General features: G+C 33.6%; 1 protein-coding gene across 1 annotated transcript; it reads left to right on the top strand.

The window, feature by feature from the left end:
- Positions 1 to 1,192: 1,192 nt before the first annotated feature.
- Positions 1,193 to 14,328, top strand: LOC129951763 (ribonuclease Z, mitochondrial). The gene is made up of 11 exons (XM_056064084.1): positions 1,193 to 1,515; positions 1,581 to 1,767; positions 2,392 to 2,519; positions 2,581 to 2,647; positions 6,363 to 6,528; positions 6,596 to 6,776; positions 8,882 to 8,959; positions 12,424 to 12,953; positions 13,015 to 13,175; positions 13,587 to 13,991; positions 14,074 to 14,328. The coding sequence occupies exons 1-11, from the start codon at positions 1,208 to 1,210 to the stop codon at positions 14,212 to 14,214; spliced, it is 2,352 nt and encodes a 783-aa protein (XP_055920059.1). The 5' UTR covers positions 1,193 to 1,207; the 3' UTR covers positions 14,215 to 14,328.
- Positions 14,329 to 17,931: the final 3,603 nt, after the last annotated feature.

Below are 17,931 nucleotides of genomic sequence, written 5' to 3'. Positions count from 1 at the left end.
TACAAAATGTGGGTTTATATACGTTTGAAGACATATTTCCACAGAAGTTCTTAACAAAACGTTAGCAATATAGTTTCTATTTGATTTACGGTGCATACTTTTACTTTTCAATATAATATATTAATAAATTTAAGAAAACAACTTTATTCGTCGCGAAAAAAAAGGTAGTTGATACGAACTGTCAAACTTTATTCGCGTTCCACATTATCCACACTCACGAATAAAATAATCGCGTGTACTTAATCTAAAAAACTCATTCTTGTTTGGGTTTGGTGGTGAATGGTGGTGACAATTGTCAACGTCAAACTTCATTCGTGACGAATTAAAAACTATCATGTGAAAGAAATGTCAAAATCGACGAATATTAGTTCATTCGTTGGTCGTGCTCATGTGCATAGTGCTTTAAGGTCTCAACAACTCTACATCGCATAATTCAAAAGGAGGTAAGAAATGCAAACCTAATTAGATTGCTAGGTTTGAATGAGCAATGAATTGTGTTCATATTTAATTCTCCCGCTCTGTCAATCCTTCTTATACAAATCTCAAAAATCTTTAAAATATATACCGGCCAGTTGGCTAGCTGCCAAAAAAATCATAATTTATTGGAAAGTTGACTGGAAAGTAAGTCAAGAAAAAGGGGCAGGTTCACCAACCTCATTCTTTTACTGAACTACTTAGTTTTTCAAGTGCCTTACATTTCAAACTCAGAACTTTACTTCACTTACTTCAGTTCATTGTACGAAAACTATCAAAAACATTATTGTCTACAAAACACTCCTCAGGCAAGCTACAGTCCATCACGATTGTAATTTGCATTATTAAAATATCATGTAATACTTTTTTCTTTTCCAATTTTAGAAGAAACTCATTTACACAAAACATTAATTGGAATTGGAAAAGAAATAAGGACTTGTTCTTTAAAATACAAAACACTACTTTTGCTGAGCTTTTAACCTGTTTAAGGAGTTTTTTTTGTAAACAACAACTTTACAAGTAAAAAAGAGTCAAAACAAATTTACAAGTATTAAATAAATGGCATTTGAGAAAATAGGTAAATTTTGCGTTTAAATTATGGAGTTGACTGCAAATAAAGTCCCCTATGTTTTTTGACACTGGCCTTGGATCCATTTTTCAATAAATTTGGACTGGACTTTCTAATCCCTTCTGATATGTAAGCTCAGGAACGCAATACAACTTCATACAAATTATGTCATTTGTCAAAAATCTGGAAAACTTAACATTTAGTAATAGTTTTGTTTATAGCAAGAAAAGTCAAAAACTCAAGTCGAAGCATATGTATTTACCTTTAAGGATAACCAAAATATTTAAAAGTTCAAACTTTTTTAAATGCAGGACATCCTTTGATAATAAATCTAGTTCATTTTCTAAATCTAAAAAGATGAATGGCGTTAAGCAAAAAACAAAATACTCTCCCGGCACAGTAACTCTGCAAGTGCTAGGCTGTGGGGCTGATGGAGCACCTGCCTCGGTCTACCTGTTCACTGATCAATCTAGGTAAACGATTTAGAAACTTTTTTTAATTCATAAATATAAATAAGGGATTTTTAAATAATTGTTAGGTATTTATTTAATTGTGGGGAAGGAACACAACGTTTAGCCCATGAGCATAAAACAAAACTGTCTAGACTGCAGCATATATTTTTTACGGATAAATGTTGGAGCAAATTAGGTGGACTACCAGGATTGGCTTTAACAGCTCAGGATGCAGGGGTTAGCCAGCTTACACTCCATGGACCAACTGAGTTGGTAAGTAAAAAATCTTACTCCATAACACACTTTTATCATTTTGTTAATATGTGAGTTTATTTTCCAAAATTTCATCATCAAGCAAAGCATTACAAGCATTTAAAAAATGATGTTATTTTTCAAAAAACAAGAAGCTTTATATTTCAGAAGTAAAACAAAGTAAAATACTTATAGTTGTCCTGTATTTTGCCTTCATGTTTTGAATTGTCTATCACTTTATACGATTGAATATTTCGTACATAAAATTGGTTGTTTCTGTGGTGAATAAGTAAATTACTTCTTTTCCACTCGTATATGCTAATATAATAAATAATATAATAAAGAACTAAGATAAATTTAATATTATGAAATCAATGTTTGCAAAAAATTATAAATTCTTCAATAATCATTTAAATTCATTATATCCTTCAAAACAAAGGACATTCAAAAAATGAAAACTACTTACTACTTGTATTTTTTTAAGAAACCATAAATATTTTTCGTGAATACCTAGAACTTTATAGTAATTTCAAAACGGTTGTAAATTTCAAAGTTTGGTATTTACAGTAGAAAATATTTTCATGAGCTTTAAAATTCGAAAATAATATTTAAAAACTATAAATTGCTTTTGTTTTACGTTTTCAGAACACTTTGTTTCAAGCTATGAACCGCTTTGTGGTTTTAAAGAAAATACAAATAGAAACAAGAAGTTCATTGGTCAGCGATGTATTCGAGGATGAAGTAATGAACGTTTATGCTGTCCCTATATTTCGGTATGAATTACAAAATGTTACAAACAAATTTATTTTGAATGCATTTATCCTCTAATTTTAGGTCTGAAAATAATTTAAATGAAAAGAATGAAAAAGCGTCAACTATTTCTTACGTTTGCAAATTGAAGGTAAATAAATTTACTCTTTTAAAAATATCTCATATGTATGTATAACTCGTGAAAAATTATAAAGCCTATTTTTTTTTGTTGATAGAATAAATTAATGCTTAATTTGATCAAGAAAAATATTAAGTTTATAAATACACAGCTGGTCAAAAAAATAGGTGTGAGAAAATTGTTGATATCCGCTCTTGACTTGTTGAAAGCAATGCAACCAAACATTTTTTTAAAAAAAGAACAGTTATTCTCTCTATGAGGATGCTAAACTGTATAATAATATGGAATAAGATTCTGTGTGTGGTACCCGTGGCATGATGGTTAGTGCGTTGGACTGTCATGCAAGGGGTCTTGGGTTCAATCCCTGCCTGTGCCACCTTAATTTAAAAAAAAAATTAATTTTCGCGGGAACTGCCTCTTGCGAGGAATTGACAAATCCTTCAAGAGTAATTCTTGTCATGAAAAAGTGCTTTCTCAAACTAGCCGTTCGGATTCGGCATAAAATTGTAGGTCCCCTCCATTCCTGACAACATTACTCGCACACAGGAATGGTTGAGAGTTGTAAGTCACTAGGCCCTGGTTCACAACGGACTGTTGCGCCACCCCAAGATTCTGTGTGTTCTAGAAGTTGGCCATAAAAATAGCTTCTTATAATATTCTTTATCTGATGGTATAAACTCTTGAGGGGGGTTGTTTAAAATCATTTTATTAGCTTCAAACAATAGTCTTTCATTCGTTACTGTGTGAATATGGGTCGTAAAGTCCATTCCACGCCAGAGGAAAGGAAATTAGTTTGGCGACCAAAAGGTAGGGACCAACACCCCCGCTATACACCGAAAATTATTAAACATGCAGGAGGGAATATAATGGTGTGGGCCCGTTTTTCCTAGTACGGTGTAGGTCCCATATTCCGTTTGAATAAAATCTTAAAATACGGATATAGTGATATTTTGGAAGATGTCGTGTTACCGTTTTCTGAGGAAAACTTGCTCCTGCGATGGCACTTTCACCAAGATAACAATCCTTAACATACCGCAGGTCTTGTGAAAGATTGGTTTCGAGAGAAACAAGTATCCGTTGTCCCATGGCCAAGTCAATCACCTGATCTCAATCCTATTGAGAACTTGTGGAATGAGCTTAAGCGTTAGTTAGGGTTCAATATTTCACTAATGGAAACCAATTGTGGGAAGCGGTTCAAAGACAATGGTATTCCATACCCCAGCAAACATGCCGAACGTTAATAGAGTCAATGCCGTGAGGACTTTAAAAAGTTTTGAATAATAATGGAGGATACTCAGGTTATTAAAGTCAGTAAAACAGAAATTGTGATAAGATGCAGAACTTATTGTTAAAAAAGATAATATTACTAATTTAGGAAGACACACCTATTTTTGTGTCAAAGTGAAAAAACCTCCATCTCTGGTTTTGGGGCTATATTATCTATAATTGTAATGTAATTCAAAGGCTTAGTGTTTTGTAATTATTATAAGAGCTTTAAAAATATCTCCGTAAAATTAATATATAACATAAACAAGAAATAAAAAATGAATTAATACAAATATGAATTATCACAACTATACATACCAGCTGTGTATGTATGTGTACACTCCGCTTCAACTGAATACGCACAAAAATTTTGCTTGGCCTGCAATGCATACGTTATCTTTACGAAGCGTATGTCCAATCAATTGAAACTTACGTCTTAGTATTATAGATTCTATAGATTACTGACCTGTCCTTCTATGAAGGACCTCATTTAAAATACGGTTTGGCCAGCAAAACTTTAGGATGTTACGCGGACATCTATTTACCAAGGTTTGCAGCTTTCTTGTTATGGCTGAAGTAATCTTCCAAGTGCTGCACCTATAAAGAAAGATTCGACATTTGTGCGAAACAGTCGTAGCTTTGTTCTGAAGCTGATAGAGGAATTTTTGGCAGCATACCGAACGCCGCTTTTGCTTTGCCGATGCGGCAGATGAAGTCTTGTTCGGTTCCGCCTTCGATGGAAACGATGTTTCCAAGGTATTGAAAGCCCTCCACTTTTTCCACCGGTTGCGAGAAAATATTTATTTGAGAAGATGGTCGGGTTCCAAGGCTGATCATTTTTGCTTTGCCGGAATACATTTTCAGTTCCACAACTTCTGCTTCTCTCTCTCATTTCAAAATCATCTGACAACCTACCATAGTGCGGAACGTGACATTTGGATCCATCATATACTGCTTTAATAATAGCAATTAGTTTTACTGGGATGCCTCTCCTCCGCAAAGCTAACCAGATATACTCCCTGTTAACGCTATCAAAGGCCTTCTCAAAGTCGATGAACAGCACGTGTAGTGGTGGTCGATATTCAACGCACTGTTCAATAATGATCCGCAGGGTGTTGAATGATACAGGAGGATATAGCGCAAAATCCTGCTTGTTCGGAAAAGGAAAAGTGTTCTTTCCACCTTCTGGCTTGTTCATCCACCGAACTTATCAAAGTACCTTCTTCTTCTTTCACCAGGTGTTGCTATGAATTCATTGGCAAAGTTTTTTACTAAGAATTTACATATTTTTTTGAGTCAACTGAATGCAAATTTGTTTTTGGATTGGATTAAAACAAGTTTTTGTTAAGTTTAGTAGCTGGTACTTCCACATTTGAATATACTTTAAACAAAATTTCACGCTCACTTAAATCATTGTGGATACCAACCATACCCAAGTATATTAAATAATGTTTAGATCAGATGCGTACAACAGCCATTGAAGGAAGTGCAGATTTTGCTCCTCTGTCCGAGTAAATAATCGCGTTATCGTATTGGTAAGAAAAGTTTATGGGTAAAAAAAATGTAAGAATATTTATGAAAATTTCTTTCAAAGATTTTCTTATCCCCATGTACATACATTTTTGATGTAACGACCTCAATGTCAACTATTTCATTATAAATGAGCTCTCCATATCACAACACATTATACACGGCTGTGATAAAGTTTAAACAACTTTTTTATTTTTCCAAATCGTGACCCATCGAAATTAAATATGTAGTTGTTTGTCTGGAAAAAGCACGTGATTAATTTAAAATGGTTCATGTTCTAATAACACTTAAAACTGTTGAGCGACATGCGTTTACGCGGATTTTCTGTTTTATTTTTGACATACGAATTTGATCCACACCTTCAAATTGTTCGTCTTCAAGCTGCTGTTTTTGCAGTTTTTTTACCTCCCTTTATGTTTTTTAATAAAAGAAAAAAAAAAGGCACTAAACCTTCAGCTGCTGAACGTCCTGTTAGGTCTTGGTGTCTAAGAAACTCGATTTTGGCTTTTAAAACACAAGAATGTAGACCAACTGATTTTAAAATTTTAGATCAGAAATTGAATTTCCCTGAAAACTTTAAAGGTGTTGATTTAAACTATACAGTACTTGAAAACTTGTACTTGTCTTTGTAACTACCATGCAGTTGACTGGTCAAAAAAAAACTTCTTTAGGTATAAAATACTTTAAATTTTTGTTTAATATCTTAAAAGAGTAGTTACCATCGACAGATGTCTTAACAACCCGCAATATTTGGAAACAGATTTACAAATTATTTAAAAAACATGTTTATGTCTATTCAGTTGAAGTCCAATTAAATTAATGTGTAAATATAATTTATGGTATTATTTTTTGTCATGAACATCATAAAAATAGGAGCTTAAACATAAGTTTTGACAATAAAAGGACTATTTTTTTATATATATATTAACAGCCGAGACCTGGAGCTTTAGATTTAAAAAAATGTGTTGAAAAAGGCGTACCCCCAGGGCCTTTACTTGGACTGTTGAAAAATGGAGAAGACGTAGTCTTAGATGATGGTACAATTGTTAAATCTTCTGATGTAAGTGAACCAAGTTCAGGCGATCAAATAATAATTTGTAAGTAATGTGACTTGTGAAAAAAAACTCTTTTTTATTGTAATTAATTATTTGTTTATTTTTTAAGTTGTTGATATCCCAAATGAAGACTGTTTAAATTCTTTAAATCATCAATTTGAAAACTATAAAAGTGCCTCTGTTGTTGTTCATTTTGCACCAGAGCGAATAGTTTCAACTTCTTCGTATGAAAAGTTTTTAAATTCCTTCGAGCCTGAGACAACGCATATATTTTTGAACTCGTCAAACAAGTAAGCATTTTTTTTATAATTTCTTCTTCACTAATGAATTGGCACCAATTTTAAGATAACGTTAAACATTTCAATGTGTCTTGTACATTTTTAATCATTAGTCTTTTATTTTAAAAACAGGTCATCCTTTTTTCTTAAAATCCTATAAAAAAACAACAACTAAAGTTTAAATAGAAGTTTTTCGCAGAATCCTTTTTAAGTATAACCATTAAATTATTACAAATAGAAGTTGACACCAAAGTTTTTCATCAATATTAGGCGTGTGGTCACACGGGTGCAAATCGGGCAGGCCAAAAAATTCATAGTTACCGCACTAATGTGCATGGTAATTATGTCTATATGGCTACCAAGGGGTAAGTAGCGCGACGTCAGTCGCTTGAAGGGCTTGGCACTGTAAGGTTGCAAAAGTGCACATAGGCCAAATTTGCACCCATGTGACTTTAGTGTCGTAAAGTTCCGTCGGTTCTTCGTGATTTGTTTTTACTCGTGTTTTGACTCTACTGTCGTACACTCCAAAAAAAAAAAGTAATTTTGCATCTGTACACCATAAAGCGGAAATAGATCCAATAAAAAATAAGCAATGTATTGTTTTGGATTATAATAAAAATAAAGGTGAAACTGACATGTTTGAACAAAAATACCACGCTTACTCGGCAAGTCGTGGTACAAGACACTGGCCTTTCAAATTTTTTACAAACATGATCGACCAAGCTGGCATTAATGCCTATATTTTGTATATTTCAAATGCTCTAAACGAGAGATTAACGAGACATCAATTTTTAAAAGATTTATAATTTGCCTTAGTGGAAAAGCTGTTGCGCAAGCGTTTAGAGTCACGAAGTTTGCGATCGGAGCTGCGAAAAAAAAATTAACAACTTTTAGAAAATCGGCTAGAAAATCATCACAAATGTCAGCATTGTGAGAGAGGAAACTCGAGCGAAGTGTTGTTTGTGCACAGGGACTCAAGCTACGCGGACTCGTGCCAAATGCACAGTTTGTCATCGTCGCGTTTGCGATGAACACTGGGCAGGTATATGCATAAATTGTATAGATATCGTCGAATAAATTAATATCTATTATGTATACAAAAAAAAATATTGATGATCCTACATATTTTGTGTGTTTTTTTTTACAAAATTGTATTTAATAAACACATTTGATTATAAATAAGGCTATTTTTTACTTTTTAAAAATAGCTATACATATTTCAAGCACCCGTGAAAAAAAATACACTTACCCTAATCAAAAACATTTTTCTCATCTCTTTCTACAACTTTTAAACTGCAAATATACCAAATTTCAAAGCCCTATATGTATATATATTTTTTTTGTATGCTTATATTCAAAAAAAAATGTTCATAAAATGTCCCCTAAAAACAGTGTTTTTTATAAAATGCCAAAAGTACGGGATCCCAATTTGCACCCGTGTGACATTTAAGTTTCAGGAAAGAGATGTGACCACAGAGGGTTAAAAAATATTTTTTTTTAAATATCTTTTAATTGCTATAGCAACGATTGTTTTCACGTTTTGTATAGCAAGCTATAAAGAATACATTTTGTAAAAATTTTAAATATACATATTGACCCAATATCGTCACGGCTATCGATATAAAAAATCTTCCTTTGAAATTGAATTATGCATACAAAAATCGTATGTATGCATATAAAATGTAGTTTGACAGTTGGGTGCCACTTCGATGTATATTTATTCAATGGTATAACACATTCCTTTCAAGAAATACTGTTTGCATCTGTTTTAAAACAAATTAAACCTAAAATGAGGACCTATCGTAAAATGGTTTTTTCACTTACAATTTCATTAACAAAGTAAAAGCTATGGAGACCATATTTCGCATAAAAAAGTATAACAAACACATGAATGTTATTTTAAAAATGTATATTATTTAATCCACAAAGAAAAAACAATACGTTGAAAATATTATATCCAATATATAACGCAGTGGCTCTTCGTGCTTTTGATTAGATTGACATAAGGTTTTGGCTAGTATGATACTGTAAAAAATTCATAAAATTATATTTTAATATCTTTAAGTCACAGTTGTTGAATAATTTTGAAAATTGTATGTATTTATTTTCATTTTTAGATTTTCAGGTCACTTTGCTGCGCATAGATTTCAAATTCAGTTGAACCAGTTGCACAAAAGAATATTTCCACTTCTGGGGTAAGTAAATTAATACAATACAAAATATGGGTTTGCTCATATGTAAACCATTTCTAATAAAAGAGGCTATGAAAAAGGCCAACATCAGGTGAAATAACATCATCACGTGTCAGGTCACAAAAAAAATCTGACCTACAATAGATTTGAAGCATTTAGGCGCTTGCATATAAGCTCGATAATCGGTATCATAACCGGGAATTGTCTAATAGGAAAGTCGCCAGCTATGCGTATTCTTTAATGAATTTTGCCGAAGCTATATGGATGAGGAAGAAGAACAAACAGTTCTTCACCACCTTTGTAAATACCATGATCTGGTTTAAAAACGCAAAAATTTCCGACGAGAATTCTTCTATAACGATCTAAACGATCTCAATCATATTAACATATTCTGGGACTCTACTATGTAATTCGTTTCTACAATAAAATTGCTCCAATTCGAAAAATTGGTACTATGTATCTATTTGACTACTTTCGAACCAACGAGAATCGAAAAGTTCTAGTAGTGCCAACTATATTCTTATGAACTTTCGAATAAACTAGGAACTAAGTTACTCGAAAGTAGAATTCAAAACAAGGCAAAATCGAAAATAATCACTCTACACCAAATGTGTTTGCGAGTGAAGTTTTTTTTTGTCAAACTGGAAATAAAATGTTGAATATGAGTTCCATTTACCGCCCCAATTACACTGGGAATTCATGATTTTTGTCAACAATTGCATTTGGACTGTCGTTTCTCTTCCTTATTCATTTCCAAATGCATCATCAGCGGGCACACGACTCTTTTGATTGAAGTAAAATCTTCGGCAAGTCCTATTGACAAGATTTGCTGTGCAATTTCAGCATTCTTGTCACCACCGATTTGGTTTTGGTAACCCCTGTTGCCAAAAAATTCAATGCTGCCGATTACTTAATGATAATCAGAAAGGAAAGTTTTTCAAAAAAAAAAAAAAACACGACATTTTGAAAAATGCATAAAATCTTTATTTGAATCGATAGTACGATCCATATAATTTAATTTTTGAATATCATTTCATGCAGATATTGACCTCGACTGCTCCTCAAATGGTCCATGCACTTGGTCCAATTTTGGCATACTCTTTCCAACATTTTGGCCAGTATCTCACGAATAAACGCTTCAATGTAATCTTCCAATGCGTCAATTGAAGCCCCACAAAAAATATTCAAATCGCACGATCTAGGCGGCCAATTGACTGGTCCCGAACGTGAAATAAAGCCATTCACCGAACTCACCTCTCAATAAGACCATTGTAGCGCGCGCTGTGTGACATGTGACCCGTCTTGTTAAAACCACATATCATGCAAGTCGAGCTCTTGCATTTTGGGCAAAAAATTTTGATATTATCTCACGGTAGCGCTCTCTATTCACAGTTACGTTACGATTCGCATCATTTTCGAAGAAGTACGGTCCAATGATGCCACCAGCCCATAAACCGCACCAAACTCTGTCTTTTTCTGGATGCATTGGCAGCTCTTGCAATGCTTCTGTCTTTTATTCATTCCAAAATCGACAATCGACAATAATTTTTTAATTATCTCTTATTCTTCTACGTTAAATTTGCTCGTACCGTCCTTCATGTCCTTGCAAAATGAACCAAATTCCAACGTTGTTCATTTTTGTAATAATTATTTTTGTCCAAAAGTAGTATGTTTTATTTATGTTTTGTTTTTAGAACTGTCAAACAACTCCGTGCACAATTTTTTGAAATAAAGTTGGTATAACCGGCATCCGATTCTTCTTTCATACGTAGTACGATTTGAAAGTAGAATAGAAAATGAGTTTCGAATAGAATCAAATGTAGAATCGGGTAACATGGTAGGACCCCAGTCTTTCACGTTTCGTAAGGGCCTCAAACTATTTGCATTGAGCTTAGAAGAAAGCCTCAAGATTTATGTAGTCTCACAATGGGTCATTAAACTGGCCTAAATCTGTCCTAATCCATCACGGACACCCACTTTAACCTAACCCAACTATGAGTGACGAATATTTTTTTTTAAATACATTTGCTATTTTATATTTATGTTTGATTTGAGAACAATTAAGTGGTGATTCTCATCGGCTTTGTTGATCTTTTTAATGATTAAATGAAAACAGTTTTCATCTGATTTTTCCCAACGTTTCGAAGGTGATTGCCGTCTTCTTCAGGGGATGTCTTTATTCACATAAATGATAAAAGTGTTTATTTAATACATACGAATATTATGTAAAGCGTACAAGTATGACTTACATTGATTTGAATATTACAAAAACATTAAAACAAAAAACAATGTAAACAATTAAAACAAATAAAAAAAAATAATTTTATATTTATATTTTTTACTTATACATTTCATTTGTTTTCTGTGAAAGGCTTAGAGCTCATTAGTAAATTGTCCTACATTTTAAGAATCGAAAATTTCATTAGACCGAAATCCAAAGCCTAAAGATCAATATTACAGTGATGGAAAAAATAATAGAAATATGTGTCTTCATTATTTTCGATGCACAATATTTTTTTTTAGCAATTGAAATTGCAGAAATCTTAAAGTGCTCGAAGAAAAAAGTATTTGAAACTTTACATTCACCTCTATAGAAGAAACAAGAGGAAACTAAATATAAACTTCTTCGCGTTTTAATACACTATTAGTAAGAATATGTAAGAAGAAACCAATTATTTCTTTAAGACATCTTAAAATTAATATTTCTCAATCATAACAATATATAAATATTCAGTATACCCTTTTTAACCTCATCCTTCTTTTCTAATGACTTACACTATGTTTAACATTATAATGTGTAATATTGACACTATTTACATCTTTGAAATCTAAATAGGTAGGTCACTAATATGACGAACAATTGGGCAGTTACATATCAAACAATAACGAAAAGATTACATAAATTGCGACATGTCGGCTGAAGTTTGTTTTATAACGGGTGTTTTTTTTAGAGGTATATAACTTCAAATAGTTCCGTACTTCTTTAAAACGATGCTGAACGTTACAATCAATGGTGGCACCTATATAGCCATGATTACTGGTTTTTTCGTTCATCAATTGACAACTTAGAGGAAAACATTCGCCGCGTTATATTTGATAAACGGTCACAAATGTTCGAAAAAGGACAAATAATTTATATTCGTCTTACGAAAAAGTGGATATAGTCAATTTAAAAAAAAAATCTTTGTTTTATTCGATTTCAAAGTAATGTATACCACCGAAAACACTCTTTAGAACGCAAGCGGTTATTTTACTTGCAATAAAGATTTGAAATTAATTGTAGTCGTTTTCCCACGTGAAAGTATTAATGCAAAATCTATGACCAAAATGGCTTCACATATCTAATACATTTTAGTTAAATTATCCACGGTTTAAATTTATTGCTTCAACAAAAATTTAGTTGGTATCTAATTTGTATTATTTACTCATCTTACTCAGTCATCAGCAATAACTAAAACTATTTTCAGAGAAGTTCCAAACGCTGATGATGTCACTGAAGAATTCAAACGCTCAAAACTTAATAACCAATGCAGCAATGGAAACATAATATCTTCTGAGCAGTTAGATTCGCGACTTATATCTGATGCTGCATCATTAACCTGCTTTAGACTTCGTCCAAATAAAGGCTTAGATAGGTCTATGGAACTTAAATATACACCTGAAGAATATTTAAAAGAAACACATGCATTAGAAGGCTTTACAGATGCCCTTCTAACATTAAGATCAACCCTAGAAAATGAGAACATTGAAAAAGCACCTGAAGAAAAAGTTTTTCCAAAGATCACATTTCTAGGAACAGGATCTTGCATTCCAAATAAAACTCGAAATGTAAGTGCAATTTTATTGCAACCAAAAGATAATTCGTATGTCTTACTGGACTGTGGCGAGGGAACCCTTGGCCAAATAATTCGGTTCTTTGGGCCACTGCGTTGGCGAGAAGTTGTAAAAAATATAAAATCCATTTATATATCTCATTTACACGCAGATCATCATATAGGTTAGTTTGTATTTTGTTATCTTATATAAATATTTAATTACATTTTTTTTGTGTTTATCAGGTTTAATAGGTATGCTTAAGGAGCGAAGTAAACTGCTCGGAACAGAGCAAACGCCTCTCTACTTGTTTGCTCCATTGCAAATTAAATCATGGCTTAGCTATTATAATGATATTATTGAACCAATAGCTAATAGTTACAAATTAATACCAAACGCTGAGATGGTAAGAAATAAATTTGTTAATTGTTTTTTTTTTTTTTTCATTTCATACAACAATCGCTTGCTTTTACAGTAGAAAGAAAGTTTTACAGCACTTCTATTGATTAACCTTAATCGTATAAGATTAATATTCGGGATAACGTTTTAAGAAATGACTAGTCTAGTGAATCTAGTGTTTAAATTGAAATAATACTAATTTATTTGTATGAATTATAATTATTTATAATTATTTATTTATATAAATAGCACTTTGTTTTACCTGATTTGGATTTATTTTTTTTTTGGATGTTACTTGACCCAGTCACAAGCTATAATTAATAATATTTTAAACTTGATTATATTTGAATACAAAAACGCTTAAAATAAATGTTAGGTATAACAGTGAAAAATTAGTATATATAGTATATCTTTTCAGGTTGATGTTCCTTATATGTCACCCGTTTTGAAAAATATGGGTATTAACTCAATGTCGACGTGTTTAGTAAGACATTGCCAACATTCTTTCGGAGTCTCACTTTTATTAGATTCAGTAGAAGAACCTATAAAAATAACTTACAGTGGAGATACGATGCCTTGTGAAGATTTAATTGAGCTTGGTTATGATTCTACAATACTGATACATGAAGCCACAATGGAAGATGAACTCTTAGAAGAAGCTAAAATAAAAATGCACTGCACTATAAGCCAGGCTTTAAGTGTGGCACAAAAAATGAACGCCAAGCATACTATTTTGACACATTTTAGTCAAAGGTACGCCAAGTTGCCTAGAATACCTGAAGGACTCCTTAGTAATGTAGCAATTGCTTTCGATTTTATGCAGGTAACTAAAATGAATATTATTTGAGACTCCATGACATTAGAAAATAATTTTTGGTTCGAAAAATCTAATTATTTTTGTAAAGGTCTCAATGGGTGATTTGAAAAACTTTTCATTGATGTATCCAGTGATGAAGTTGATGTTTTCAGAGCATTATGAGGAAATGGAACGGAAAACACAAATGCGACTTATAAAATCAGAACGAAAACGAAAGTCGAATACGTAATGTTAATTTTTAAATTATTTATGTCTAAACTCGTTAAGGTTTGAAAGTTATTGTTATACGCCTGAATGATTAATAAATTCATATATGTGCTTGATGCATATTTTTTTATAAAAAGAAATGCGTTTTGTTTTAAGAAATTACATAATTTAAAAAAGGATGTGTATAAACATGGTTTGTGCTCTATTTCAATTACCTTTTATACTTTATAATGTAGGTATGGAATAAGACGGTACATTGCTGAAGATCTTTTCATTTAAATTAAACATTCATATCCTTAAGATTAGCCCTTCTTCAATAAGTTAAAGAGGTTAGGGAATAGGAATAATTATAATGTGCAATTTGTGCCTTGGTACCCGTAGCGTGATGGTTAGTGCGTTGGACTAACTTAGAGTGTCCGTATGGTACCAGTAAGTTAGTTTTAAGCAATTTACATTTACACCACACTCTTCAACAATGCACTGAATAATGCATATTATCCAGTGCATTGGAAGACCGCTGTGGTTCATCCTCTCCCGAAAAAGGGAAAGGACAACTCCAACACGTCAAATCTTCGGTCGATAAGTCTTCTTCCGAGCATCAGCAAAGTTTTCGAAAAAATCATTAATAGGGCTCTGACTAAGTGGGCTGCGGACAACAAAATAATTCCGGATAAACAGTTCGGGTTCAAGGCAGGTCATGACAGAATTCATGCTGCGTCTAAACTCGTTTCTGATATCCAATGGAATAAATCAAAACAACAATGCACAGGTGCTGTTCTGGTTGATTTGGAAAAGGCTTTTGACACCGTATGGTTAGAGGGTCTTTACCTAAAACTGAGCAGGCTTGGCATTAGCAAGCCATTGTTGTATATACTTTATGATATGCTTAACGGTAGAAAGTTTGTTGTCAAAAGTGGCAATGTAACTTCTACCACAACATTCTCAATTAAAAATGGTCTTCAACAGGGAGCGGTGAATTCGCCGATTCTCTTCAGCATTTACACCAGCGATCTGATAGGTAGTCTTACAAAGGCAATTGCGTACGCCGACGATCTAATTGCGTACAGAACGGCCCGAAAGGTTGAGGTTATTAGAATTCTCTTGCAGCGTGATTTCGACAAGATTCAGCGATATTGCGACGACTGGAAACTGAAAATAAATGTCCAGAAGTCAGAGACAATTCTGTTCCGGACTCCGTTGGCTAGGGCCACGGGGGATACGTGCAAGAATTGGCGCAAGATGGTCATCGTTGATCTTCATGGGCAGCCATTAGCGAGCAAAAGTGTAGTAAAGTACCTCGGTATCTGGTTAGATCAGTATTTATATTTCGACAGACATATAAATGCTGCTCTGAACAGGGCCAGAGGAGCCTTCGCTCTGACGAAACGGCTGTTTTTTAGCAGTCGGCTTGACCCCAGAGTGAAGGTAATTTGCAACATGGCCCTCATACGGCCAATGATCGTGTATGGTTGTCCTGTGTGGTTCAGCGTTGCCCCTTCCCAGATGGAGAAGTTTCGGGTGTTCGAGCGGCAGTGTTTACGACGCTGTACCGGCTTATATCGAACAGCCGAATCTTCTTATGTGCATTACTATTCAAACGAGGTCCTATACAACGGGGCTCGAATCAACAGAATTGACAATTTCGTGATAAAACTCGTTCGAGGTCACATTGCAAGAGCTATGTATGTCTTCGACCAACAATTTAATTTTCGGGGCGTTCTATCCGAACGACGAGTATTTTGAGAGTGCACGCTTGAGCGGCTTCATTCCCCCAGAGGCATTCCTCTTTTTAGATAGATGCGGTTTGATACAGGATAGATTGGCAGTTCCGTTAATCTACCACGTCAGACGAAGAACCGTGGATAGGCGACTCCTGTACAATCGGGACGTCATGGCACAAGGCGGAGCAGAGCTCCTTCGGTTCAGTAGGGCTGTGTCCGAACGGGACCGAACTGATAGGGTGAAGCAGGAGAACCAGTTTTGGTGGCTTCAATCGGCACTTGATATTGGGTAGTCGGGATGGGGTTTTAAGCCTTGGCCGGCTTACATACTTGTTTTATGTTTAGGGTTTAGTTTTAAGTAGAATAGGCATGGTGGCACGAAAAAAAAAAATTAAAAAAAAAAAAAAATAATAAAAAAAAAAACATTAAAAAAAAAAAATAAATAAAAATAAAAAAAAAAAAAAAGACAACGAAATATGAAAAACAAAAATGTTAGATAGTTAGATTTGCTGCTGTGGTTGTTCTAGTTTTAAGTAGTTTATAGGTAGAATAGGTAGTTTAAGTTAGTTTTTAAGTTTTATTTAAGGACCTTATTTTAAGTAGTTTGTAAGTAAAAATAAATAAAAAAGGTTATTGATATTAGTTTTTTTCAAAATTTTCTAATAAAAACTAAACAAATAAAATTTAAATTGAAGTAAAATAGATCTTAGGGCCGAAAGGCATTAGTAATTAGTGTTATAGTTTAGCTTAGAGTGTCCGTATGGGACCATTAAGTTAGTTGTAAGTTATGGATAATTAGGCTAGTTTTATGAATTTTTGTCTAGCTTTAAGATAGGTTTAAGATTAAATAAATAAAAATGAATTTGAAAAAAAAAAAAGAAGTAATAAAACAAGTGCGTTGGACTGAAATGCAAACGGTCTGGGTTCAATCCCTGCCAGTGCCACCTAACTTTTTTCACGGGCACTGCCTCTTGCGAGGATTTGACGAAATCTCCAAGAGTAATTCTTGTCATGAAAAAGTGTTTCCTCAAATTATCCGTTCGGATTTGGCATATTACATTTCACACTACTCAGCACATTATTGTGCAGAGTAGAGAACACAGAACACCTTGAGCAACTAGACTATGTAAGGTGATAACAACACAAGACATTAATACAAGATAGAAGGGCAGAAGAGAAAGAAAAACAGAAAGAAAGAACACATGACAACAGCACGCGGTAGGTTTCTAGACGGTCCACCATCTTTCTACTAACCATGCTCACTGATGCTTGATTTCGGTGATCGATGGAAACCGAAGCTTTATCAGTGACTAGGTTATTGCTGGATTTGGCATATAAACTGTAGGTCCCTTCCATTTCTTTGACAACACTACTCGGAAACAAGAATGGTTGAGAGTTGTAAGTCACTAGGCCCTGGTTCTTCATGGACTGTTGCGCCACCTAATTTATTTTTTTTAATTTGTGCCTTGGTACCATCATGGTTAGGTTAGGTTAGGTTGGAGTAGCTGTCCAGATGTCATTGACTCACCTAGACCTCAAGGGTCCATTGTGATACCACTAATGAGGTTACTCATGGGAGAGTAATGAACTTAAACAAACCATTTTGTACTTTTAATGAAGTTAGAGAGACATTTTGTGTCAATCGTTGCCAGTTCACTGGTATTCTCGAAGAAGGGATTACCGAGGAAGTTATTCCTTCTAATTGAGAGTGCTGGACATGTACCTAGAAGGTGTTGGACTGTTTCCTCCTCGTCCATGCAGCTTCTACAGAAGTCATTTGTGTCTATGCCTATGAGGCAGTGTCCTGTTTTTACTCCAATTGTAGAGCTTATACTTTGTCTGCTCAAGGATATCAAGCCTTTTGACCGTTTAAAGTCTATGCTTGGCCATATTTCATTGGTTGCTAGGCAGGTGGTACTTTGTGACCATCTAGCATTTGTTGATTCTAGAGCATATTGTTTGAGAAGATATTTGCATGTAGCAAGTGGTGTTCCTATGTTATGTTTTTGTCTAACATT

The sequence above is a fragment of the Eupeodes corollae genome, chromosome 3 (genome assembly GCF_945859685.1).
Source record: "Eupeodes corollae chromosome 3, idEupCoro1.1, whole genome shotgun sequence".
NCBI classification, from domain to species: Eukaryota; Metazoa; Arthropoda; class Insecta; order Diptera; family Syrphidae; genus Eupeodes; species Eupeodes corollae.
This window is presented reverse-complemented; position numbering and strand designations above follow the sequence as displayed.

What these genes read in the sequence shown, in the direction of transcription:
- LOC129951763 (XM_056064084.1), top strand. Translation starts at nt 1,208, where the DNA reads ATGTCATTTGTCAAAAATCTGGAAAACTTAACATTTAGTAATAGTTTT. An exon ending in CTTACGTTTGCAAATTGAAG is followed by an intron (nt 2,648 to 6,362) that starts GTAAATAAATTT and finishes ATATATTAACAG; the next exon opens with CCGAGACCTGGAGCTTTAGA. An exon ending in AGGCGATCAAATAATAATTT is followed by an intron (nt 6,529 to 6,595) that starts GTAAGTAATGTG and finishes TTATTTTTTAAG; the next exon opens with TTGTTGATATCCCAAATGAA.